The 27,637-nt window shown below is 41.2% G+C and overlaps 1 protein-coding gene across 2 annotated transcripts in view; it reads left to right on the top strand.

The window, feature by feature from the left end:
* The first annotated feature begins 206 nt into the window (after positions 1 to 206).
* ANTXR1 (ANTXR cell adhesion molecule 1) overlaps positions 207 to 27,637 on the top strand; it is a 221,640-nt gene continuing 194,209 nt past the window's right edge. Inside the window, exons 1-2 of one of the 2 annotated variants that reach the window (XM_047744854.1) lie at positions 207 to 775; positions 26,082 to 26,153. In XM_047744854.1, the coding sequence (XP_047600810.1) occupies positions 624 to 775; positions 26,082 to 26,153 (224 nt within the window). In that variant the 5' untranslated portion in view covers positions 207 to 623. Of the gene's footprint in view, positions 776 to 16,260; positions 16,265 to 26,081; positions 26,154 to 27,637 lie in introns of those variants that run through there. The other variant, XM_047744855.1, reaches the window with a different exon arrangement.

The following is a 27,637-nucleotide window of genomic DNA, read 5'->3' as shown; positions in this document are numbered from 1 at the left end:
GAAAAGGTTAGAGAATGAGCAAGAAGTAGGAATTTGGGGAAGAAATAATAGAGAAAGAAAAGGAGGCGCGTGAGAAAAAGAAGACTGAGAAAGCACGCACAGCCGCACTCGCGCAAACGCCAAAGGGCGCTTTGGCCATGGTTGGCCACAAGGTGGCACCCTTTGAACTTTCTTCCCCCACAACCAAAAAACTGAGCCGGGGGAGGGGGGCGAGAGGAGGGAGAAGAGGCAAAGCACTCTCCCAACCGAGAACAATTTGAAAACCCACCCCATACTATTTAAAAGCTGGGACAAAGAAGCGTGGAGACGGAGCTGCTTCAGCTGCGAGACGTCGGCGGAGCCTCCGGAGGGGTCCGCCGCCCGAGCCAGGAGCAGCCCCTTTAAAAAAGCGGAGTACAGTGTTGGGATTCTTGAAACCTGAAACCTAGAAACAGAATCGAAGCGGAAACCAGAAGGAAAACCTTGAACTCCTCCAGACAATTGCTTCCGGGGAGTTCCAGGAGCGCGAGGGGGAATAAAGGGCCCGCGAGCAGGGCCCCTCGGATGGCGCGTCCCTGAGGGTCGTGGCGAGTTCGAGGCGCGCGGAAAGCAGAGGACCCTACCCTCTCCCTGGGCTGCAGGTCATGGCCACCGTGGAGCAGAAAGCCCTCGGCATTGGCTTCAAGTGTCTCTCCTTGGCCACTTTTGTGCTCATCTGCGCCGGGCAAGGGGGACGCAGGGAGGAAGGGGGTCCAGCCTGCTACGGGGGATTTGACCTGTACTTCATTTTGGACAAGTAAGTGTCTCGAGTTGTTGCATCCTGGGCTCCGCGGGTGATGCTCCTAGCCGGGCTGGGCTTGTTGGCAGCATCGCTCTGGGACAGGCACGCGCTTCGGGGGAGCCGAAGCATCCCCGCACTGCGCCTCGGTCGCGGAGCGCGCCTCCCCATCCTTTGCTGCCCGAGCCCACAGGGGCGTCGCTGCTGGTTGCGGGGTGGAAAAAACCCACTTTCTGCCTGGCTTTCTGTGCCCGAGGAACATGTAAGGGAGTGTGAGGATGCTGTTGACCTAACACGTTTCTGCGAATCCTTCCCATTGCTTTAGAAACCTGGTGAGAAAGGCGTGCTTTGGAGAGGTAGAACTTAGCTCCGGTGGGAGTGGGCTTTGAAAAGTCCGTGGTGTCTTTAAACAAAAACAACAACAACAAAAAACACATGCTGCCTTGCCTAAGGCATTGCCTTTGTTCCTGATAATGCACTGCACGCTAACTGGGCAATTAGGGAAAAAAAGAAGGCGGATTTCTCAACCCTAGACACTACTGGGTTTTAGGCTGAGGAATTCTTTGTTGTGGAACTATCATGTGCACTGCAGGGTATTCAGCAGTGTCTCTGGCCTCTCCCGGAGTAAGCCCGCTCCATGCTCCCTCTCCCCGCCCCCCCCCCCCCCCCCGCCAGACACCCCCCACTCCACCCCCCAGCCCCAGTCCTGCATTGGCGAAGACCGAAATTGTTGCCAGAGGTTGCCAAAAGCTCCCTGTGGATAACCCGCCGGCCCCTCCTAGCCTTGGGACCTCTGATTGAGACGGATTTAAGTTCTTGGCAATTCCACTGGTGGGCTACCAAGGAGGTGCAGGAGCCCTGGTTTCTTTACCAAAAGGGATAGCCCTTAGGTTTCAGGTCTGTGCTCAAGGGAGAGCTGTACTCTGACCAGTTAAACACTTCCCAAATCCCCTTAGATTTGCCAAGCCACAGTCATTCAAGGAAGCGTTATGCTATCTACTAAAACCCAGCTTCAACAGTAAAAAGCCCCCCAGAGAAGATCCACGCTCATGAAAACTATGTGAGCTCTCTGGTGCCAGGAGAGGCGCTTGCTGTAACAGTGGTGGGGAGATGAATTTCACAGACTGGAAAGTATTTGGGAGTTGGAAAAAGGTCTGCAAAATAAGCTGGCCAGTGAGACACCAAATGTGCTTTGCAGTTGCCCCTGGAGTTTGATTTTTCCGTAAGGGCTGTTTTGAACTCCAGATTCTTTGGATGAAAAGTGAGATCTCTTTCTTAGAGATTTTATGAGAAGGCGGATACCGAAAATATACTCCAAAACTAAGAAATGGAATTTCTTTTGTTACTTCTAGTGGCTGCAGCAACAGCTCACAGATTCAGAGACTGTGTCTGAGAACAGTTAGAGGTGCCCATCACTTACTACCCACCCCCCCAAAAAGCCAGTTGGGCAGGACATACAGGAAGACTTAAAAAAAAAAAAATGGGCAGAACCACCAAGTCCCTGAATGGAATGACTCTATACTGTAGAAATAATCAGGTTCTCCCCAGATTAATTTGAATTGAATTGAACTTTTAAATCAAAGTTCTGAAAGCATTTATTTTGGTGGTAAGAGGAATTTAACAAAATGATTCTAAGTTTATCCTAGAGAACAGAAACCTGGTAAAAAGAGGTAAAACATTTTTAGAGAAAGATAATGAAGACATACCTGTAAATATTAAAATGTGTCAGAAGGCAAATTATGACACATAGGATGGTAAAAGCCAAAGAACAGGTAGACAGGGTAGAAAATCTAGAAAGAAATCCAGGGTCATGAGAGCATTTAGTGGGAGTTCAAGTTGGTGGGGAATTAATTTGTTATTTTAAAATAGATTCTTGGGGTGCCTGGGTGGCTCAGTCAGTTAAGTGTCCAACTCTGGATCTCAGCCCAGGTCTTCATCTCGGGGTCTCCATGCTGGGTACTTGGGGGGAAAAAAAAAAGATTCTTAAACAAATGGTTGGTAACATAGGAAAAGAAAAAAGTTTAGGTTTATGTTTTAAACCACACAATAAAATAGATTCCAGAAGGCCAGAAAATTTAAATGTTTACAATGAAAGGATAAAACAACCAGAAGAAAATTTAAACGACTATTACTGTAATCTTAGGTTTAGAGCTTTTAAAATAGGACAGAAGCAATAAGGAAAACTATGAAAATATTTACATATATTCAAGTTTTCCATTTCTGTAAGTGAAAAAATGTCAGAGATAAAAGATAATAAAAAGTTACAAGAACTTTTGTAACATCCATTACTCCTCAAAGATTGACCTGAATGTATAAAAAAGAAAAAGTTTTTAAAAGATGAGTCCAGTAGAGAACAGTAAACAAACAAAAAATTTCAACTTCACTAGTAATCAAAAAAAAAAAATGAAAAAAATCAAACAAGATGTAGTTTTTATTAAGTTGGCAAAGTTTTGTTTTTTTTTTTTTTAATTATAATATTCAATATTGGCCAACTTGTGGGAGGTAAGCACTTTCATATCTTACTAAGGAAAATAGGAATCTGTATAGTCTTTCTAAACTGGTGATGTCCAGTGGAATTTTCTGTGATGATGGAAATGTTCTGTACCTGCTTTGGGCAGCTGGTGTCTACTAGCCATAAGTAGCTATGGAGCCTTGAAATGTGGCTAGTGTGAACAAGGAAGTGAAACTCTTATTTTGTTTATTTTCAATTAATTTTAATTGAAACAGCCCCATGTGGCTACTGTACTGGGTAGTACAGACAAGAAGGTAATTTGGCAACATGTGTCAAATGCTTTAAAAAAAAAAATGGGGTTCTACTTTTCCATCTAGCAATTCTATGTCCTAAAGGAAAAATCCAAGATGGTCTCAAACAAATGACTCCATGTATGTTCCTGGCAATGCTGTTTGTAATAATAAAGCTGAAAATGACCTAGATGTATAACCATAGTGAATTAAGTGAGGCATGGTGTAGCCAATGACTGAATATGCCTATTGGATGTGCTCAGAATGTACCCTTAGGTGAAAATTACAAGCACCGATGTTGTGTACATTATGGTGCTACCTTTGTAAAAAAGCTAAATACACAAGTGTGTTTCTTGATTTACCTAATCTGTAATTGTACTTCTGTCTAGAAGATATTTAAATTTTTTTGTGTGTGTTTTTCTGAACTTTCCAAGTTCTCTATAATGAGCATCTGTTACATTTATATTCAACAAAAATAAGTTAGAGTTTTTGAAGAATTGTTTCAAGTGTGGGGAGGGTCTCCAAGCATAGGATTACAGAGGCTGCTGCTTCTTTTATATCTGATCCTGGAGTCCGTTTCTAAATGCATCATAGGATACCCTGCAGTGCACTGGGGACCCAAAGGTGCTCCTGGAAAGAAATGACGGGGCCCCTTTGCAGGCACCTACCTTTATAGTTAGGTGGACTCCTCTGACTTCTTTTAGTTGTCCTAGGGCTTGAAGAGAGAGGTATTTTCGTGCTGAATGAAAAAATTGCTAGTATTTGATGTGCACATACTTTCAGCTTGCTTTCTCAATCCAGGCTAATGTATGGTATTGTCAGAGTCAGAGCCGGGAGATGGGCCAAAATGTAGTGATTGCAAGGAGGCCTCTGGTGGTCCCTCAAGATATGGTCTTCTATCCTAGAAAGAACCTTCTCGGACCGTGCTGTCCAGCACCCAACCACAGCAGAGTGGAAGGGGAAAGAATGCTGACTCACTCTTTCCTTGGGCATCTAAGATACTTTGGCCGGCTAGACACTGTCTACAGGCTGAACCTAAGGGATCCCAGGGCACCTTTCTTTTTCCCCAGCCTCAACTCCCTTTTTCTTGGTGAATGGTTCTCTTCTTTTCCATGACACTAAAACTCAGCTCATTTCAGGTTTTAGCAGGATACATCTCTGGCCTGGAGAGAACCCAGATTATACATTTAATGGAACGTCGTGTTTTCTCAACCAGGAGCAAGACTTCATAATGATAACCTAGACTACCACAGTAACACAATAGGGCATTATTAGCGGCTTTGGCGACAGGGCTGGTGGACTGGGCTTCACAAGGCTTTATACTGATGGAATTTCATGTTCATTTAAACATGCTTTTCTGGTTACAGTCAGGAAAAGTAGATTGCTGGGAATTCAATCAGGGATTTGAAAAGTCAGATTTGGAAGGCCCTATGCAGAGAAAAAACAGGCAAAGAGCAGCTAGGCTCCTTGAAGTCTTCCAGGGGTCCTCTAAGATTAATGTGCCCTGTTGACTGACCCACGGATGTAAAGGTACCTTTCCTTTCTCCCAGGGCTCCTCTGTCATGACACTATACATTTATGTATCATATATTGATCGATTTTATAGGGAACGATTAGTTACATCATTGGAAAAAGTGGTTTCTCCGTCCTGAGTCTTGGGGAAGGGCTGGCTGTATTCACGTGTGCTCTAAAGACTTCAAAAACAGATGGTGTCAATAGCAGGAGTGGAGGAGATGGTGGGCTGGAGGGGACAGTGCTTACTTAGCTTTATTGACAGGAACCTTCCAAAGCCACAGCCTGCCACCCAATATATACTTATATTTGTAAAGGCCCTCTGCAGGCCCAGCGTTGGTCCCTTTCCCATTAGAGCCCCCAAACTCCTCCCTTTGCTATTTCCTTGCTGTCCAGCCCATTTTCTTTCTCTCCTCCCCACGCAAGAGGACCCCATCTTGGCGCTCAGAATTCCACCCTCAGCATCACAACCAGATGAATCCCAAGTGGAGATGATCTGTAGGACCACTGCTCTGTGTACCTCTCCAGGGCCATGATCATTAGACAGATGTTTGTAGCATTAGCCTAGGAACTTCACCACCGGGTATGGTATCGTTTTCCTGAGAAAATACCTCCGGGTTCCCAACTACTGACTTAGAAAAGAAATCTTTAGAACAGAACCAAAGTCTCCCCACACTTACGCATTCTCACAGGTGCCACGAAGACAAGCTTGCTTGGTAGCTAAGGCAAGGACTGCTGTCCCTAGTTTACAGATGAGTTTACACTTAACCCTCTGTTCAACCCACTGGCTTAAGTGACCTGCCCAAGGACGATGTCTGCTCCTGACTCCCAGCCCTGCCCTTCCCACTCGTTGCTGCCCTGCGTAGCTGGGTTATAATGAGAAGCATATGGCAGTCCAAGTGGAGGAACAGGGTAGATTCCAGGAATTAAAAATCCCTGCATGGGGCGCCTGGGTGGCTCAGTGGGTTAAGCCGCTGCCTTCGGCTCAGGTCATGATCTCAGGGTCCTGGGATCGAGTCCCGCATCGGGCTCTCTGCTCAGCAGGGAGCCTGCTTCCTCCTTTCTCTCTCTGCTTGCCTCTCTGTCTACTTGTGATCTCTCTCTGTCAAATAAATAAATAAAATCTTAAAAATCCCTGCATCAGGGTTTCAGTAAATGATACATGGTACATAAGGCAATCAACAGTACTTAATTGAGGAGCTACTGCTCTGCTGTCAGGTCAGCTTTGGTTGATTGAAAGTTTCAGGGACTCCAACCCCCTGCAGCCCACAGAGATGCTTCAGCAATCTGGGGGGTTAACTGATGGCTACAACTCTAAGGTACATTCAGGACATCTGAGGAGATGCGCTTCAAGGTCCAATAAATTGTTAATTTGTTCAGATTGAATCCGATGGAAAAAGGAAATTCGACTGGGCAGATGGGTTGAAAGAGAGGTAGCTTGTTTTCAGGAATACTTAGGAAGAGGCTTCGAGAAATGAAATTGCAAAATTAGCTCTGAATAAGGAAACAAAGGGTCGGTCCATTACAAGATATCTTGAAAATGCTACTATGATAATTCTAAAAGGCATCATTAAAAAAAAAAATTGTCAGGGGCCAGGAATCTCTCTTTCTCTTTCCTTCCTTCTTCCTTCTTTCCTTTCTTTTTTTTTTCTTTTCTTCCCTTCCCTTTCCTTTCCTTTTCTTTCTTCCTTCCTTTCTTTCTCTGTATTGAAATGGATTTTATGGTTGGTTTTAAACGTTTCTCCAGTTAGGTTCCAGGTTTGGAGAGGACTTATTAGACTAGGTAATAGTTGGTGGAACTGCCTACAAGTTGGAAGGTTTGGCATGTGGGTCAAAAATAAAAATAAATAAGGCATAAGTGTCTTGTTTTATACTTCTGTCTGGGTCAGCCAAGTAATTACCTCTCGTTTCCCTAGCTATGGAGACCTGGTAAAACTCAGTGTCAAGATGAGAATAGAATCCAGGAGTGTTGGAGGAAGGCTCCTGTCCTGAGATAACCTGTAATTATCTTCAAGTGCTAAAGGGCTCCCAGAGGTCCAGAAACAAACTCTGGCACCCCTTAGCAAGACTTGGCTGTCACATAAATGCAAATGGGATTTTCGTTCTGCTAATTTAGAATGTGTGTCTATTTTTGATGTGTGGCCAAGAGACTGGATTTTGCCTTTCCCAGAGATCACTCAGCAACAAAAGACACAGTGGATATTTGGCTATGTCCTGACATGTTTCCCAGACATGCCAGTTTCATACCGAAAAAAAGTAATTAGGTTTCTTTAGTTTGGCTGATTCTTTCATTCATTTGGCATAAATACTTTCTCAATTCCAATCACAAGTGTGTACTCAGTTAAAGATATGGATAACACAGTGTCGATTGCAAGCAATGTCGTGTTCTGGGAGCTGCAAGGAATATAAAAGAAGCAAGAAGCAGTCCCAGACTATTTGCTTTTTAGGTAGAAAGATATTAGAAGAACTCAAGGCAGCCAAAGCTACAGGGTCCTGGAGGATTTGGGGTAGGGGACAAGTAAAGTCAATTTTAGATCAACAATAAGGAAGAATAATGAGTAATATTTACTGACCCCTTGTCACCTGCCAGGCACTGTGGTTAAATGCTTTGCCTGTATTACCCCATTTAGTCTTTACAACCACAGAAGGTTAGTACAGTCATGATCACCATTGGACACATGAGGAAACTGAGGTTTGGAAAGATCAGCCAAGGTCACTCTAAGTGGTGAAACTCAGCCTCAAACCCAAGCCACTCTGACTCACGATCTACGCATAAAGATGAAAAATATCTAAACATGCAAAAGAACATTGAATCAATCAGGATAGGTTAAGTTATGCTTTGGTAACAAACAATCCCCCCAATCTCAGTGACTAAAAACACCAAAGGTCTAAACCTTGGTTTATAATCTCTGCCTACACTGCATGTCTGATGGGTGTCAGCAGGGGTTCTGCTCATGGTAGTTGTTCTGGAAGCCAGGCTGGTGGAGATGCCTTCTTAACACCAACTTCCACCATCGCAGCTTCAAGGGAAGAAAATGCCAGAGGGCCTCTCACTGGCGATGAAATGCTCCAGTAGGAATTGATACACATCCTTCCACTGACAATCCCTTGGTCAGAACTAGTCACTCAGCCTCACCCTAAAGAAAGAGGGTGATGATTTTTATCTTCCCAGGGATCTAAAAAGAGAGGAAAGCCAGATATGGGTAGGCATTAAAAAAACTCTACAAAAATTATACACTGCTTTGGCCAGAGTAAGTGAGAAAGGAATAGTCATTGGGAAAGAGCAAAGATACTTAAGACTGATGGGAAAGGGTTGGTTTTGAGCTAGATCTTGTATTTATTCATCAACCTGGGCTTACTGTCAGACATGGTAGTTCAAGTCCTCCCATGAGGCAGTGACTGGCTCCTGCTCTTTCCCTCCCTCTTCTTTCCTCCCATATCTTTGTGGGCAGGGAACTAAATTGAGATTAAATGGAAAGCAGAAATGGAGATTAGACAAGCTGCCCTGCCACCTTTGTATTATATGAATATCTGAAAACTAAGAATCTCTTTTTCCATAATTTATGGAATATGAGGGAATGTAAGAGGCGGGCGAGGGAGATCAGCCCCCAGAACACTGCAGGAGCTGAGTCAAGAGTATGCCCGAGTATTGAGGGGGCTGATTCGAAGGTTGAATCAAACACCAAATGTGTTTCTCAGTGAGGGTGCTCTCGGCATTGTTGGCAGGAAGTTTTCTCATTGTGGGGCGCAGTAGGATGCTTAGCATTTTTGATCCTTGCTTTGCAAATGCCATTAGCCTCCCTGGTCATTGTGATAACCAATGAGGAAATGCCTCCACATTTACTTCTGAATGCCTTCTATGAGATAGTGCCACCCAGGTTAGGAACCCCTGATTGAAAGATGACAGGGAGGAGTGAGGCATGGCGATGATGTTGATTCCTGGCACCCCTGGACTGTATCTGAGCATTTTGTCTGGAAGAAATGAGAAGGTTTCAGTGAAAAGGGCCAGTGGAAATTGTAGACCTTAGGAATGAATGGGTTCAACCATTAGTTCTCAACCAAGGGCCAGATCAGAATCTGAGGAGGCCAGGACAAGCATGTCTATTTTGGAAAAGCTTCCCAGGTGATTCTGATGTGGGTCTTTCCCTCTCACAATAAGGGGTAAGACTGAACAGGAAGACAAGGAAAGCTGCTCCATAATGATGGCCTTTCGCCCCTATGGTGAGGATGTAGCTGAGGCAGCAGGCACCTCAGAACTGGGTACCAACCAGAGTCCTTATTTTAGGCAGTAGTAGGAAAGCCCAACCTGACATGGAAAAAACAGAGCAGAGGGCAGCGGGGCCATGCACTGCCCTCTAGTGTTACGGGGCTCTAAGATATGTGCATACATATCAAAACCCTGGTACTTGCTAGGACAGTCCTTTGTTCCCTTTCTGTCAAGACCTCAGGAAGGTCTGTCAAGGCCACATGAAATGTGGCCCCGGGACCTAATGGGAACAAACCAAGGTTCAAGCACAAGGGTTAAGAGAACCAACTTCAGAATCAGACATCTCTGGCTTTAAACACCAGCTCAGCCTTTTCACCAAGATTTGTGACCTTGGTGAAAATTACTTAGCCCATCTGAACCTCAGTCTTCTTATCAGTAAGATAGGTATTAACATTTTTGCCTCACAGAAGTGTTGTAAAAATATTAGATTAAAACCTTTCATGAAGTATTTGGTATGTGAGTACCCAGATGAGAGATATTTATGGTGATGATGCTGGTGGTAGTCCTTGTGGTGGTGGTAATTACCCCTGGAGAAAGGGGGTGTGGTCATCTAACAAAAGACACCTCTATAGATTCTAAGCAGAACTGCCCGGTTAAGGGCAGGAAAACAAAAATTCAATGCAGGATTTTCCAACTATGCTGAATTTCTAGAATTACAAAATGCCCAAGAAGTCACTGGATTTCAAAGATTTTACAGTTTAGTAGAAGAGACAAAAAGCTGGGGAAACAGAGTTTGTGAAATAATTAATTTTGGTTGAGATGAGAGAGCCTTAGGAGGCTTCATATAGGAAGTAGCTTTGGATCTGGAACTTGAACATAGGGCAGGATTTTGTGAAGTGACCAAGTGGAAAAAAAAAAAAAAAAGACATTTCTAGCAAAGGGGTGATGTACAAGAATGCAAAGTGACCCACATTCCCTGTGATGTAAGCATGGCAGGGAAAGTGACAGGGAAAGAATCTGGCAAGAGTGGATTTTTTTCATATCAGGGATAGGTTATAAGATTAAAGTTTTCTGCAGAAAAAAATAGCAAGCTTATATGTGTGTTTTATCTATATCTCACTTTTTCTTGTAGTAGGAATGAGGAAAAGAATTAATGGAATTGAGAGCTCTTTTGTAGTGAGGAGCTTAGGACTTGATTTGCATGGGATGTGGGAGAGAAAGTGTTGAGAGGTAAAGGAATAGATTTCAGAAGGAAAGAGGGCTTGGTGTGGACGCGTTAAGTCTGAACACGTAGGGCATTTGGGTGGAGATGCTGAGTAGGCAGTTGGATTTATACACTGGGACTGAGAATAAAGACTTGAGTGGTGTTAGCCCAAGGGTAGTAGTCAAAAATGTGGATATGAATAATAAATAATATTGAAATAATATCATGATAATATCAGGATTTTTTTTTAAATGTCAAGAAGAGGTGGAGTTTAATGACAAAGATGGCCAGGGTCCAGGCTTAGAGGAATTACTAACAGGAATGTCTTTGCCAAAGAAACTCCACTAAATAGTGCTGAGAAATTGCCAGAAAAGTCATCAGAGAACCAGCAAAGAATTGTACCACTGAGGCAAGGAGAGAGAATTTCAGTGGAAGGATGATCTATTGTTTCTCCCCTAATAACATTTTCCTTTCTATTTCTAGTCTTATCGAGTGACGTCACCGTAAACCCAGCCACTTAGACCAAAGATCTGGGAGTCATCCTCTTTCTCATACTGCAAGCCTAGACAACACTTGTCCCGATGTCTCTCGGGTGATCTTCCCACATGACCCCATTCTCTGCCTTGTCAGTGCCTTAGCTCAAGCCCTTCCCATTTCTCAAACAGTCCCTAAATTGGTCTCCTTACCTACTTCCTTTACCCTTCCCCCCACCTTGTCTTCTTGACAGGGGCACCAAATTGATCTTTTTAGACCACAAATCTAATCTTGACATCTTCCCCAAAACTCTTTTAGGATAAAATGTGAACTCCTTAGCAAGGTACTCAAGAGCCTTATTGCTCAGGCCACTATGTATTCCCCTAGTTTCATCTCTTACCACACTCCCACACCCCACACCCTTGTAACTTCCAACAAAACGGTACTATGTAGTTCCCTGAACTAACCCATGCACTTTCTTCCCTATAGCTAATGCTCTTCATCACCATTTCCATCTCTCCATAGATGATAGCCTCTTATCCTTTGAGATGATCATTGCTACTTGGCCCCTCCTATGTCTAGTTGTAGGCTCCCTGTGGTGCAAAGACAATCGAAAACAATCACCTCTCTACATTACATCTTCATTCAAAATCTCTTCCTTTTTCTGATTCTCTCAACCTTGTAACAACTCATATTGCGTCATAAGCAGCATAACAGTCAATTATCAAGAGATGGAGAATAATAACCCCTAGTGTTTGTCCTCTGGGGTCTCATTCAGTGGCCTTATCTTATTTTCCTCAAACCCTGATGCTCAACCGCATACAGCTCCAGTGAATAAATACATGTAGGAGCCACCTGGAACAGAGCTTTCCCAAGATCTTGGTGCCAAAGGATTATGATCAGAATCATAGTCATCCTCCCAACACTTCTCACATACAAGATAATGCAAATACTAAGTTTATGGAAATCACATAGCAAATAAAAGAAAAGTGAGGTATCCTGTAAGTGTAACCACATGCCAGTCAAAATAATAAAAGGAAATTCAAATGCCATTGGACAGCCATAATCTAACCACTAATCAATAAATGCATGGCCTGGGACATTACCTGCTTATGCTTCTTGTCCCAGCACAATTATTAATGGCTTCTTATTTTACTCTTGAAAATGTCTGTTTGGATTTTAAATTATATGGCCATCTTGATTACTGACTGTCATAAAAGACAATATCAAGGGGTGCCTGGGTGGCTCAGTGGGTTAAAGCCTCTGCCTTCGGCTCAGGTCATGATCCCAGGGTCCTGGGATCGAGCCCCACATCGGGCTCTCTGCTCCGCAGGAGCCTGCTTCCCCCACTCTCTCTGCCTGCCTCTCTGCCTACTTGTGATCTCTCTCTGTCAAATAAATAAATAAAATCTTTAAAAAAAAAAAGACAATATCAAAGAAACCAAAGGGGAGACCATTGAAGGCCAAACCATTAAAACCCCTTGTACACTTTACTCCATTAAAATGGTCAATCAATCAGCACTCCTGATTCCCTTCAAGTGCCCCAATTTTAAGCTTTTCCTGGTATACCCACTCCCAAATTCCTGTAACAATTTGTGGAAACACTGTTGTAATTGTGCATTTCCTGACCCCTCCATGGGGAGGCAGTGTTGCATAGGTGTTAAGAGCACAGGTTTACCCATGGGAACATAGTGTTTAGACTAAAAGTGTGGGCTCTAGGGCCAGACCACCTGTGTTCAAATTCCAATTCTATCACTTAACTAGCTGTGTGTCCTTGAGCAAGTTACTTCACCTCTTTGTGAATTCAGTTTTCTCATTTGTAAAAAAAAGGAGATCAGTATTACCACATGGGTGGTTGTGCCCAGAACAGAAACCCATGAGCCCGTAGAAAGAGCTCATGAAGGGCTAGCTACTATCACTAAACGGTGATGCATGTACAGTGCTCAGCACAATGCCCGCTGCTTAGTAACTACTTAAATACCAAGTGTTGGAATTATTAGTCTTTGTAGATGCAAAAGGACCCATTAGGCATTCAAAAATCAGTTTGTGGAAACAATAATTATTATGTGTCATATTTATGCATATTATAAATACATCCAACAAGAAGAGAACTGAGAAGGGCCATATGCTTCAGCAGAAATAAACGCATTGGTGACTTTTGGAAGTGCACTGTCAGGGCCTCATAAATGATGAAACTAAAATTTAATGAACTGAGGATTTTAGTGGGAACTAAGAAAAAAAGTTTGTTTATGATTTTTTTAAGATTTTATTTATTTATTTATTTGACACAGAGAGAGAGCGATCACAAGTATGCAGAGAGGCAGACAGAGAGAGAGGAGGAAGCAGGCTCCCCACTGAGCAGAGAGCCCAATGTGGGACTCGATCCCAGCACCCTGAAATCATGGCCTGAGCCAAAGGCAGAGGCTTAACCCACTGAGCTACCCAAATGCCCTGTTTATGACTTCTGAAAAGGAAACTGAATATACACAGCTTCTCCTTCACCCACTATCCCCACTATTATCTACAACTGTTCCACCCTCCCCCAAAAGAGAAAATCTTAAGGAGGCATCTGCGGGAAACCTGCATCAGGTCCAAAGACAAAGGACATTGACATTGACATGTAGCACACTTGTAAGAAATTCCACTAGAAACAAAACAGATGGACTGAATTTGAAGGAGGTCAGCCAGGATCTACTTTCAACACTGTTGCCAAGTTGTAGAAAGCATGTAGAAGAAGATTTGGAAGGAGCCCCAAGAACAGTCCCAAATCTGGAAGTAAGTTTGAAGTGAAGAGTGGGACATACAAGGGATGAGAACCACGTCCTTGGAGCCCTTCTACATTGTGCAGAAGCAGCTGCACTGGATAATCAGGGGGCAAGAAGCCCCAAAAGAGAGCTCATGAACACTGGGCACTTCATGACAGTAGTTCTGTCCAGCTTTGCTGAATCCTCCCCATAGATGCTGGGCCCCCAGGGAAAAGGCAGATTCTGTCTTTGATTCTGTGGATACGGTAGGGATCAGGAAAGATGTCAGGTACAACAAAATAGGAACCTGAAGTAGAGACCAGGCCAAAAACCCCTACAAATGGCAAGATGGAATGGATCCAGCCATGTCCAAAACACACACACACACACCTAGCAAGGATGATATTCATCCGTGGGAGATGATGAGGCTCTATTTCATTCCCTTCTCTCCTCTAAGTGATGGAACAATAACATAAGCTTACTTTAGCCATTAAAACCAACTCTTTTCTCCCTGACTGAGTTCTTAGAGAAGTTTATGAGATGAGAAAACAAACAAACAAAAAACCCACCAAAAAACTATTTGGGAAGCAAATACCAGACCCAGTTACACCTTCCCACATTCAAGGATGACAACAGGGCTTATAAAACTTCAGCCGCTTAAAGAAGGGATTAAATAAAATTCCCAAGGTGGAAGAAAAACATATATATGAAAGAATTTTCTAAGCAGAGGAGGTCAGTTTTAACATCATATGTTTTATAATTTCAGTGACATTAAATAAAATAAGAAGTTTGCAAAGTAGATAAAATATAGATGAGAAGACAAGAAACCCAGAATAGTTAACAAAATATGAAATAATAAGGAAAGACATGAAGTCACCTTAGAAGCAGTAAAGAGCAGAACTGACAATGCAGAAAATTAAATAAATGATGAAGGCTTATTTGAGAAATTCTTCAAATTTGAATAGGGAAATGACTTAGGTAAAGTGATGAGAGAGAAGATGATAGTGAATGACAAAAATAGCTATCCAATATACCAGATAATTTCATTTGCTAAAGAATAGTCTAGAAGAAACATTCAAAGAGTGAATAGAACTTTCCTGATTTAAGAAAAACCTGAAAATGAAGACTGAATAGGCTTATCAAGTACCAATCAAAATTAGTTAAGTAGAAGAGATGAAATCTTAGGCATTCCTGTGATCATTTTTAATCTCAAAGACAAAAGAAGAATTTTATGAATGGAAAAGACACAGGTGATCTACCAAGACTTTGCAACATTAAATGGTGGAGAATTTTGATGGATAAGTTTATCACCTAAAATGTTATATTTAGCAAATATGTCACTTACATGTGAAAAAAAATAGAAAAAACATTTTCAAATAGATAGGGATTCTCCTAAAAAGGAGAGTAGGGATAATTTTCAAAAAATTACCAAAAAAGGGAATCAAGATTCTTTAAAAAATCATTAGATGTTGTAGTTATCAATTAAAGGAAGGAGCAATGACCATTGAAGCCACTTAAGCAAATGTATGTCTAATAAGTATTATCAGTAAACTTTCAGATGATAATGCTTCAAGAAACCAGAGCATCCTGTCATGAGAAAGGAACAAGCTGAAAATAAGACGCTTTTGGAGAGAAAATATGCTATTTCTGACTATTCAAATCCACTGGAAACAATGTCCACCATACTGAATATTTCAGAAAGTAAATTCAGTTCATCAAAGGACACTTTAAGAAACTTTTCCTAGAACCCAAGCAGAAAGAATACAGAGATGAAAATGCTGAGACAAGAGATATGTAATACAAAGTCTGGGAATAAGATATACACATACACATACATATGCACCATAAAAAATATATGTACTATACAAAAATGATATACAACATATTTACAATAAAAAATTCTAGGAAAAGAAGAGAAAATTTGGAGGACTTACCAAATACTCAACCTAATTGATTTTTTTTAAGCATTCACCAAATACACGACCTTAGATAAATTCTTAAAATAAAAGACTAAATAGAATGTCTACATTCTTCCAAAAAAGAAAAAAAATAGTAAGTTTCCTTTCCCCCTGCAAAAAAAGAAAAACAAGACTCAGATTGACAGACTTTTTTTCTTTTTAGTCTACAATATTAAATGCTCAAAAAAACCTCAATAATTATAGAGTCCTGAGTGAAATGTGATATTTAAATTCCATAACTAGGCTTTCTCAGACATACAAAAATTCAAAATGTATGCCATCCACATGGCCTTACTGAAGAAAATCACTTCAAAATATTGAAGAGAAAGTGAAAACTTAATTTTTTAAACAGGATAGAAAAAATTTGCTCATACTACATTTTAAAGTATACATTTTAATGTATATTTTTTAAAAAAAATGTGGTCTGCTTTTTGCTCCCAAACTCTTCTTCTTCTTCCTTCCAAGTCTACCTAGTGGGTAATAGGAGGTATGGAAATGTCTAAATTTTGAACCATAGTGATAATAAGAGTCTAATAATGGTGATTTTTAAAAAAATTCCTTTAAGTGAAATGCTGGATCTTTCCAATTTTGCCCTCCCCCAGTAGAATCTGGACATTTAAGAGGGGCTAATTTCCCTTTGTGGGTAGGTCCTTTGGTTTTGGACCAGTTGGTTTAGTGGCAAGTTCTATCACAGAACAGAAAATTTCAGTCTTATACTCTTCCAGAAAACAGAACAAGAAGAGAGAGTCTCCCAGCTTATTTTAGGAAGTTAGCATATGTCTGATACCAATAGCTACTAAAGAGGACATGTTCACATGCAAAACTTCTGACCAGATTGAATAAAAACTAAATCCCAAATCAAATATCCTTAAAATAAATCTCACAGTGTAAAATCATAATATACCAAGACCAAGGAAAATTTATCTTGGAAATGTAAGAGTGTGTCAATATTTAGGAAATGTGTTAAGATAACCCTCATCTATTCTTGACCACCAAAGGTGAAAACCAAATTATTTTTTTAGCAGAATCTGAAAAGACATCTCTCTGAATACTTAAGCATTCAAAGGACAGAGAGCATGTGAATAATAATTAATGAGGTTTAAGGAAGGCATGTGATGTGATGAGCACTGGGTGTTAGATGCAACTGATAAATTATTGAACCTAACATCTGAAACTAATGAGGTACTGTATGTTGGTTAATTGAATTTAAATAAAAAATAAAATACTAAAATAATTAATGAGGTTGTTCTAATAAATATATTTTGAATTCCATACCCCACAGAGAATAAACTTTCCTTCCAAAGACCCATGAAATATTTATCAAGTCACAAAGAATGCCTCCATATATATATATCCCAAGGCACAATTTTTCCACTCCATGTTCTGAGCCATAAATAACAGGAAATGAATAGTGAAAGTACCCTAAAACTTCAGCTACCAGGAAAAAATATATAGATTTTTATATTGTCTTGTAATGAGGAAAACTGAAAGAAAGTCATTGTCTAGGACAGAGATTGGCAAACTATGGCCTGCAGACTGTTTCTGTAAATAAAATTGTACTGTCGCATCACCACACTTGACTTTATTTATGTCCTATCAACGGACCCTTTCGTGTCACCAGGGCAGAGTTGAACAGTTGCCATGGGGACCATCTAGCCCCCAGAGCATAAAATATTTACTGGCTGGCCCTCTAAAGAAAGTTTGCGCACCCCTGCATTAAGAAAACATTTGCACCCCAATAGAAAATGGACAGAGTATTGATAGCGCAGGGTCAACTGCAGGGACATGGGACCTGTGCAGTCACCCAGGAGCCCACGCTTAACAAAGGTTTAATGCACTGCTTCGCCATCTTGAAATTCTTAATAATTTTTGAAGAAGAGGCTCTCCTTTTCATTTTGCACTAGGTTCTGCAAATGATGTGGTTGGTCCTAACGGATACTCAGTGTTTTTAAAAACCGAAAATGGACAATAAATATGAAAAAAAAAAATCTGTGGCTTATAATTAAATACAGCCACATGAAAATTATAATGAGCATCCATTTTCATTTATAAAACTTACAGATATTTCAGAAAGAGATAATCCCAAGTGTCAGTGAAGGGTAAGAAAAGGAGCACTTCAGATCTTAGGGCTGGGACTTGAATAATTAAGGTGGGAAGGGGGTTGCTGTGGCCACCATGTCCTGAGGGTGCACTGTGTTTCAACCAGGATGCTTGACACCTGAGGAACATGAGTTTGAATCCTTGAAACAACCCTTAGGAGATAGATACTATTATCCTCATTGCATAAAGGAGGAAACTGATGTGTAAGAAACCAAAATGTCTTATTCAAATGTCACACTCATAACTGGAAGAACAGGAGTTTGAACTCACCAAGTTGGTGCTCATAACTGCTGATCTGAACCCCGAAGAGGAAATTTTTCCACATTTCTGCATCAAGATAACAGTAATTACAAATATATGTGTCTCAGGGTAGAAAACCCCCCATTTTCACTCTCCTTGGATGTATAGAAAATAATTTAAAGCTGCTTTGCTTATCCAAGAAAGACCTTCTTGCTGGATGCAGGTATAGTGAGGAGAGGAAACAACTTTTTTCCAAACTGCAAATCTTAACCCAATGCAAAAATTTAAATATTCGGTAAATTTAAGTTTGAGATTTTGTCCTTCCCTACCCCCCACTTCCTCCACTCACAGGGCTTATTGTGCCCATTCACATGAAAGGGGCTTCTGACTTTCTGGGCAGCCACAGTATTGACCAGATCCTTGTCCGGTCATGGTCATCTAGAGGTCACCCACAGATCACATTGGTGGCTTTGGCTGGTAACCTGGGGATCTCACGTATCACATCCCACATAGTGATGGGAAATACCTATTAGACTAACCAATTTCCGTTCTCTTAACAACTACAGCTTTGTGTTGAATCTGCACCAGACATGCCAATAGTTGATATCAGATCATATTTTAGGTTTTACCCGATGTGTGTGTGCTGGAAAAAGGAAAATTAGTAGAGGTTAAAGGAGTGGAATACATATTTTGCTATAATATCCTTTTGATCTGCTCCAAAAGAAAAAATACAGTTTATATCCATCTATTTAGTTACTTGCATATAATTGACCTAGTGTTTCATGTAGTATTACTTTGTTACAGCATGTAACAGATCCTAATATTTCTGTTCCATTCTAATTCATTTGGTTTTTAATGTTGGCAACATCCAACCAAAATGATTTCCCAAATCACTAATAGGTTGCATCCTACAGCTTGAAAGTCATTGTTTTTATAGCCATTAGTCAGGTCGACTAAATGGAAAATTCCTCACAAGTCAGTAGGGTGGGACTGGGAATCCTGGGCTGGGGTCTCACAACACAGACAGGAGCTCCCACACTCAAAGTGCAGTGCTCAATGGCTCAGTTTGGGTCTCGACTGGTGTCTTAAGAAGCTAGAAGAGAAACAAGAGTCTAGGTCAAGCTTTTTATGCTTGACGGAGTCTTGGCCATGACCCTGACCGGTAATAGGTGGATAAGGGCTAAGGCCAGGGCTGGATTTAGGGCTCCTGCCAATTCAAGTGCAATGTGAGGTTAGGAGGAATGAGAGGAAGGCCAAGAAAGAAGCTGGGGAGCAGAGGGAGGAGGCAAATGAACGCTGGGCCTTTGACGGACAAGCTAATTGCTTGTCCCACTTCGTGGTGCCTGAGGCTGCGCACCCTTCCAGGATTAGCTAGGGACCTGGGTGGGTCACTTAGGACACTTAGTGACTTCAGCTGGGTGGGGCTAAGGAAAAGTGGGACTGACAGTTTTATAATTTCCATCGTTAAAGCAACTCTCTCTTCCAGGATTAAAAGACTCGTGGGTGATGGTTCCAAACACAAGCTCTGTTTTCCCTCTCGTCTTGTTCTCGTCATGTGCAAAAGAAGGGGGGACAATTTAAACTCAATTTGGCTCACTCGATTCTTTCTGACTCTAGTTGTGTGTGTGGCTAATGGAAAGAGCCTGTGTTTTCTAAGGAGTTTAACCACAGGGAGGTTTGGAAACTCGCATAAGCACAAAAGAATGTATTTCAGAAAACAAATCAGAATGAGAGTCAGAATTCTTATTTTGCTCCTACTCTTTGCATATTGGACCTTTGGAAGTAATTAAGCAGTAATCTGAGGGCACTGCTAGGTTCTATGTAAAATCCCTCACTGGGAACTCACAATGAATGCAATGCCACAAAAATTTATTGACTTCTGACTGTGTTTCAAACACCGGAGAGGTCATAGAAAAACAAAAATAAGTAAGAAACTTTGGAGCTGCCCCCACCAGTTCCTTTCTTGTGGAGATAGTAGTGAGAACTGGTCACTTTGCCATCCCATGATCTGGGCAACCCTTCTCAAAGCCAAGTCGGCAGGTGGTGTGAGGTGGCATTGACTCTGATTTTGAGTAGACGAGGTATACTGAATGGACCTTCAAGCACAGAACTCCATAGGACTGTGTTCAAGCAGATTCTTGGAGGCCACTTTTTGCTGAGACTTATACCTCTGGAACCAAGGCTCAAAATCCCAGGAAGGAACATGAATCCTCCACACTGGACTGATAGCAGCTAGATCATGGAGATCTTGAGGGGTTATAATTGCATTTGAGTTAAGATTTAATTGAGTCCAATATCAGAGACCTTTCAGATATCTGCTGATTTTCTAGAACATGGGCATTTCAGCTCTCTGACTATAGTTTGCTTAGCAACTATGTCTTAAAAGCAGTTAAAAAACAAAAAACAAAACAAACAAACAAACAAAAAACAGAGTTCAATGGAACTATTCCAAGTGCTACATATATCTGGACTAAGAAGCAGTTTTTATGTCTGCCTTAGAGCTTTGGTAACAATGGCTGAGTGAGCCATTGCTGTCTGAAGACAACATCAGGACTCCATAATTAGGATTTTAAGATCATTAACTCTTGGGGCACCTGGGTGGCTCAGTGGGTTGAGCCTCTGCCTTCGGCTCAGGTCATGATCCTGGGGTCCTGGGATCAAGCCCTGCATCAGGCTCTCTGCTCAGCAGGGAGCCTGCTTCCTCTTCTCTCTCTGCCTGACTCTCTGCCTACTTGTGATCTCTGTCTGTCAAATAAATAAATAAAATCTTTTTTTAAAAAAGATCATTAACTCTTAAACCGGTTGGCATGATAAATGAGATGTTTTATATATTGTAGGGTGGTAAGAACTGGAATTGAATCCACTTTCTGCCACTTACCCATCCAATACCCTACTTCTCCTGGTTGTGACGGAGAATCCGCTTAGGTCTTCAGGGTTGAAAAGAAGACACTGGTCCAAACATAGACATACCACCCTGGGTTGATTATTCTAGGAGCAGCTACAAGGGCAGATTCCAAGCAAGAAAATCAGTTTATAATGCAAAGTGCAGGCGAGACATGCATGTCTTAATAGAAAGTCCAAATTGAGCCAGAGACCCAACATATCTATCCCTGTGGGAGAAGGACAGATGTTTGAGTGAGGTCACAGTGGATAGTTTCTGAGGCCTCCTGGTTGACATATTTAGAGTTAAGGGTTCTGAAGTCTCGCTGTGGCCAGTGGGTGGTAATGAGGCAGAGGAGCAGGACTGTGGCACCAGGCAGGTAAACCTTTTGCTCCTGCAGATTTGGGTTAATGAACTTCCATGTTAAAACCATAAGCAACTGACATGGAGCTCTTTCCTTTCCCAGGGCATAATTTGATCTTGGGATGGGACAGAGTGTGTGTTTGTGGGTTAAGGAGACTCAACAATAAGGACTAGAAGGATTCCTATATTCCTCTGCTCTTTTGGTAGGTTAGGCCCCTTGGGATCCCATGGTAATCCAGAGAAGACAAAACCAGTTTGGTTTCCAGAATCTTAGAGGGTTATATTTACCTTCAGTGCTTAAGGGAAAAGACTATGTACTTCTCAAGTGTGTCGCAAAAAGGGTATGTTTTGGTTAAGCCTCACGTAATTGTGTAAAGAATGATCATGTATAAATATGAAACCACAGACCTCAACAGTCTCAGGGCAATTATTAGCCAAGTTAGAATAGGAGAAGCAAGACTGTCAATATCTCCTTACCTCCTTACCTCCAGTTTTGTCTTAGGGTTGTTGTTTTATTTTCTTCTTGAAAAAATACAGTGCATGCCCATCAACAAAAAGGTTTCCAGATAGATACAGACTTTTCTTAACACCTGAGGGTATTTCTTGGATCTTTCTCTGTACCTAGCATCAACAAATCACACGAATTTCACCAAATTGTGTACATTTTACATGCCAGTCATATAGAAAAATAGTGAAAATGAAGTGTTTTGTGACAGTGTGATAGTGGGAATTATTATTGAATGACCCTGTTTAGGTAAGGAATGCAAATTGATTTGTGGTTGTTCGGTAAGGCCAATCCTTGAGAACAAAAAAATGGTAACCCAAGGATTTATACCAGACCTCTGCTCCTTAGGCAGATAGCCAAGAAGAGTCCCTCAATTCTGGTTCAAGTCTCTATTTTACCAACATTTTGCCTCCTCCCCTCTCAGGACAATTCCCACACTGCAGGACTTCTCTATTAATGAGAAAATCAAACTTGGGATGAAAGAGATATGGGGATGCCTCTCCAATCACTAAGCATCTTACATTACCTCTCAGACAGTACTTGCGCTAGTCTCAGCTATGTGTAGAAGAATGAAACTCGACCATTCTCTTACACCATACAAAAAGATAAACTCGAAATGGATAAGAGACCTCAACGTGAAGCAGGAATCTATCAAAATCCTAGAGGAGAACATAGTCAATAACCTCTTCAGCATTGGAACAGCAACTTCTTTCAAGATATGTCTCCAAAGGAAAAGGAAACAAGAGCAAAAATGAACTTTTGGGACTTCATCAAGATCAAAAGCTTCTGCACAGCAAAGGAAACAGTCAACAAAACAACAAGGCAACCCACGAAATAGGAGAAAGTATTTGCAAATGACACTACAGACAAAGGGCTGATATCTGAGATCTATAAAGAACTCCTCAAACTCAACACACACAAAACAGATAATCACATCAAAAAATGGGCAGAAGACATGAACAGACACTTCTCCAAAGAAAACATACAAATGGCTAAGAGACACATGGTCATGTGGACCAAAACACAACATTGAATTTCAGAAGAGGGCGCAGATGACCAGCACTCAAGGAAAGCTCCTGATTCCAGCAGATAGGAGCTGTAGAATTCTAGATTGGACTACAGCTCATCAATCATGTGGTGCCTCTTCTGAGGCACTTACATAGCATTGGACCCTCACCAGAGCCCCTAGGGCCAGACCATCTACCCCATGGCTAGAGGAAAACAGCCAGGACTAGTCTTTGTAATTTGAAGTATACAACTGGATCCTGTCCAGAAGGATGGCTGGGATTCTAAAGAAAGAGGATTTCCAAAGGTTAAAAGCCCAGGACTAGTAATATGCAGTTCTGGTGAGCTCTTGGGACACTCCCAGCTGTCATTAGGTTTTATTGCTGATGATTTGGTAGTCCCATTTACCAAGGAGCTGGGCTGTAGAGTCATTGACCCATCTGGGAAGGCTCCTCAGGTTCCTGTAGGGTCACAGGAATTGGCTGGAGCCGTCTGAGTACCAAACCCAGAATATTTATCCAAACGAAGACAGAAGAGCTGGTGTCCAGCTGGCAAAAGATCAAGAGGCTTCCTTGAGCAGTAGAGGCTTCTTTGCATGTCTTCTTTCCTCCATCAAACAAACTGGTTGGTGCTGGAGAGGCAAATATTCTTAAATCCCTCGTGGGGGGAACATGAAGAAGAGGTGATTGCCACCCAGCATCTGAGGATAATGACTGAGAGATGTACACAGTGCCCTGAGAGCATGGGACAGGGACAATGAGCCCCATCTATGTTGGTCAATGCAGAGACTGCATTGAGTCTTGAAGAATGAGTAGGAGTTTGCCAGTGTAGAAACAGAGTATCCCAAGTGGCTGGAATATGTATAAAGGCTGAGGCCAGAATGGAAAAGGTCTATTGGAAAAGGTTTATTTTTTAAGAGGAGGGGGTCTCTGTCCCCCTCCTTACCTGAACCCCTGGATTCCTTTCCCTATCTGCCCAGTCTCCTCACCCCCTACTCTGCAGAGCTCTATGCTGCTGCCACAGGAAATTGCTTGTTCTTCCCCAATCATTTAAATATGTATTTCTGCATTTACTAGAAGAGTTCAATGTTTTTCAAATGCTGCTTTACTATCCTTTAGGGGATTACCTGTTCTGATCCTTGGTCTATTTTTCTATTGTTTGCCTTTTTAATATTTACTTGTACCAATTATTTACATATCCTGGACTCAGATTTTTTGCCTTTTTTATTTGTTGCAGACATCTTCATTCACTCTTTTCTTGTCTTTGAACCTGTTTATGGCATCTTTTTGTCATTCAGAATTGTAGATGCTTCAGGCAGCCAAAATTATCCTTTTCATAAAAAACAACTCCTACTTTCTGTACCCAGCTAAAGAAACCCTTCACTAACCTGAGGACATAAACGTCTCCTATAATTTGCCCAACAGATTCAAAGTTTTGTCTTTCTCATTAGGTTTTAAGTCATCTAGTGTACATTTGGTATGAGATAGTGATCTAATTGTCTTTTTCCAACTAGAAATCTATTGTCAGAACATCATTTATTAAAGAGTTAGTTCTGTCTCCTCAGTTTGAATCACTTTTTTCATTGACTAGCAAGACCCTATGTAGATTGAGGTTTGGGTTCTCTATTCTACCTCATTGGCTCCACAGTTTTATTATGTATCATGCATATGGAGTCATTATATCGATAAGGCAAGTTTTCCAGCTTTATTATTCTTTTTCATGATTGCCTTGATTACTTTTAGACCTTTAATCTTCATTTCATTTTTAAAGTCAGCTGTTGAGTTTTACAAAACATCCTTTCAGATTTTTTCCTAGAATTGAAGTTATAGATTAAGTTGGGGAAAGTGAAATAGCCTTATGATATAGAGTTTTCACTGTATGATTGTAACATACTGTGTCACTTTTGTTCAGGTCAGGCAGACCTCATTTCTGGATGTGGGGCAGAGAGGAATGAATTCTCCTTATAGAGATGAAATACACTCAATCAGAATGAGAATTCTTGGGATATTGTACATGGAAAAGAAGGCACAAAATCTATTGCACAGATTCATCTTAAATATCTATAAACAATCTGAAACAGAAAAAAAAGCAACAAACAACTCTTTAGAAGTTAAAATTAAGGTAAATGAGTGCATAAAAAATAAAAATAATCTGAAACCAGTGGAAACTGTATAAAATGTCAGAGTAGAAGGAGCAAACTTCTAACCTCAACAACTATTAGAATGACAGGCAGAAATGTAGAGTTCACCTGACACAGACCCTCAAGTAAAAAGGAAAGAGGCATCACAGCTACACAGAAAAATGGGTTAGAATAGAAAAACCTACCATGAAGTCACTGCAACAGCTTGAGTAGAAGCACTATCAGAAATATTTAGAAGCTGAACTGAAACAGTAGTAAATGGTATCAGTAAAATGGAAGTTAATTTGGGGAAATAAGGAAACCCCCTTCCAAATCTAAAATTCTGTAATTCCATATGTCCTAGACAAAGTTTCCCTCTTTTTTAGGGAGAAGATTCCTTTTTAATATAATCATATAGTTTTTCTTTTTTAATTTATTAGTAAGACTAGCTACATTAGATTTTCTTTTTTTTTTATTTTTTTAAAGATTTTTATTTATTTATTTGACAGACAGAGATCACAAGTAGGCAGAGAGGCAGGCAGAGAGAGAAGAGGAAGCAGGCTCCCCGCAGAGCAGAGAGCCTGACGCGGGACTCGATCTCAGGACCCTGAGATCATGACCTGAGCCGAAGGCAGCGGCTTAACCCACTGAGCCACCCAGGCACCCCAACATTAGATTTTCTTAAATGGTGAACTATCGCAATACATTCCTGAAATAAACTCCACCTATTAATTAATTATTATTCTTTTAGATTCCTGCTGGATTTATTTCGCTACTATTTTATTTAGTGGACTCATTTTGCATCTATATTTATGGATGAAGTTTTACACTTTTTGAGGAGGGGGATTTGTTTATCTTCGTGTGCTCAAGCATCTAGTTTACACCAATTTCATTTAAATAAATTAGAATTGTTTTTCCTTCCTTAATCAGTGAATAATTTAAATAGCACAAACATAGTGGTTTTTTAAAGATTTGAAACTGACCTGTGAATCTGGGCCCAGGGATATGTGTGTGTGTGTGTGTGTGCGCACACCCAGGCATTAGTGTGTGGAGTAGGGGTGGAAGGAGTAGAAGGTGGAGTGAAGGGAAGTTCTTTAACAAAAATTAGTCTGAACACCTTTTCAAATAATTTCCGAAGTTACAGAAGTTTCTGATAATGAGCCCAGTTAATGGGTAGGTTGAATGTGAAATAATAGAACATGAAGAGAAATGAGGCAAGGTAAAGAAAAATGAATACCTGATTAAGTAACATTTACTTTTGTTTTCCTAGATCAGGAAGTGTGCTGCACCACTGGAATGAAATCTATTACTTTGTGGAACAGTTGGCTCATAAATTCATCAGGTGAGAAAGAATGTGTAGTGCTCTACTGTGAGTAAAACTAGCCTATGTTTGCTATTCTACTAATTTCTAACTACTATGGGCATGCTTTTTGACAAAGGTAGACTCTCAGATCTTGGACCAGAGACCTGACTTTGTTTTCATCTTTGCTACATGTTGGAATAACTTTTGGTTCTGTGTTTTCAGGAGGACCCTTATTTGGTTATAAGACCAAAATTTTACCTCTGTCTCTCTTATTGGATTACATGTTCTTCTAGAAGGATCATTAACATTTCTTTCACAGTGGACAAGTCTGGGCCAGTTGGCTTATTTTAGTTGGACTCAGATATAAACAGCATAGGGTATAAGGTAACCAACTCATCCCAGTCTGCCCAGAACTTTCCCGGCTACAGCACTGAAAAATCTCACATTCTGAGAGCTCTCCTCAGTCCTGAGCAAACCACCATGTTGATCAGCCGAGCTAGGTGTCTTATCAGATAGAATTCTCTGAGCATTCTTTACTCCACTTTCCAAGGGAGGACAATAAAGTTTTGAACATCATTACTATAAATGTGCAGAGCCTTGGAGGTCCTACTTTCCAGTAGGTATAGACACCCACTAGTAAAGGAAAGAAAGTCATTTCATCCTCCCTGGGTACAGCTTCTAAGGGATGACACAACTGTGATAGCTTTCATGGATGTGCTTGAAGCCAGTTGTCAAGGTCTTTGGTAAAATTTTTCTGATCATTGCAAATTCTAAGGCCACTCCTGTCCTGTGTCATGGCATCTGTAGAGTCTGCCAGGCCATATGAATAACGATAAACTTCTTTGAATAACGTTCTTTATCTCAGAAGATAAGTTGTTCCCTGAAACCAAAGTAAAGACAAATGCATTCCCTCCAAATTCAGTTACTGCTCTCTTTCCTGCTTGCCTGACTGGAGGGAAAGGGTTAGAAGGGGTCCTCTCTACAATGCCAAAAATTGGAGGCTGCAAGCAGGAAGCATCCAAATCCAGATGAATGAGAAAAGCAGATGCTGACAGGAGAAGGGGGGAAGGGGAGGTAAGAAGCAAATACATGGCGGGGGGTATTAAAAGCAAAATATTTGAGAGAAAAGTAGAAGCTTAGAATTGAAAGCAACAGCTGCCCAAGCTATCCTAAGACGTATTCGCTACCCTCAACTTAAATAGCTCTGGTGAGAAACGGCTGTCTTTGGAGGCAACCAGTCCAATAGCTGGACAGTTCCAGTTTTCAGAAAAGTCTCTTTGTCATTGAGCCAATATGTCCTTCCCTATACTCACATCCGTTATTTCCATTTTATCCTTTGGAGTGCTATAAAACAAATCTGCCTCTAGACACTTGACAGTATCTGCTGTGCCTCTATTTGCTTTTCTGGTCTTCTGTTCTCTCTGAGGACTCAACTGGAAAAGGCTTTGAAGTTAGGCAGATGTGGATTTGAATCCAAGCTCCATTGCGCAACCATAGCAATGGACTTACCTTGATTGAACCCT

This window comes from Lutra lutra, chromosome 9, assembly GCF_902655055.1.
Source record: "Lutra lutra chromosome 9, mLutLut1.2, whole genome shotgun sequence".
NCBI lineage: Eukaryota > Metazoa > Chordata > Mammalia > Carnivora > Mustelidae > Lutra > Lutra lutra.
Note: the sequence above shows the minus strand (reverse complement) of the source record. Positions and strands in the feature narration are given on the sequence as shown.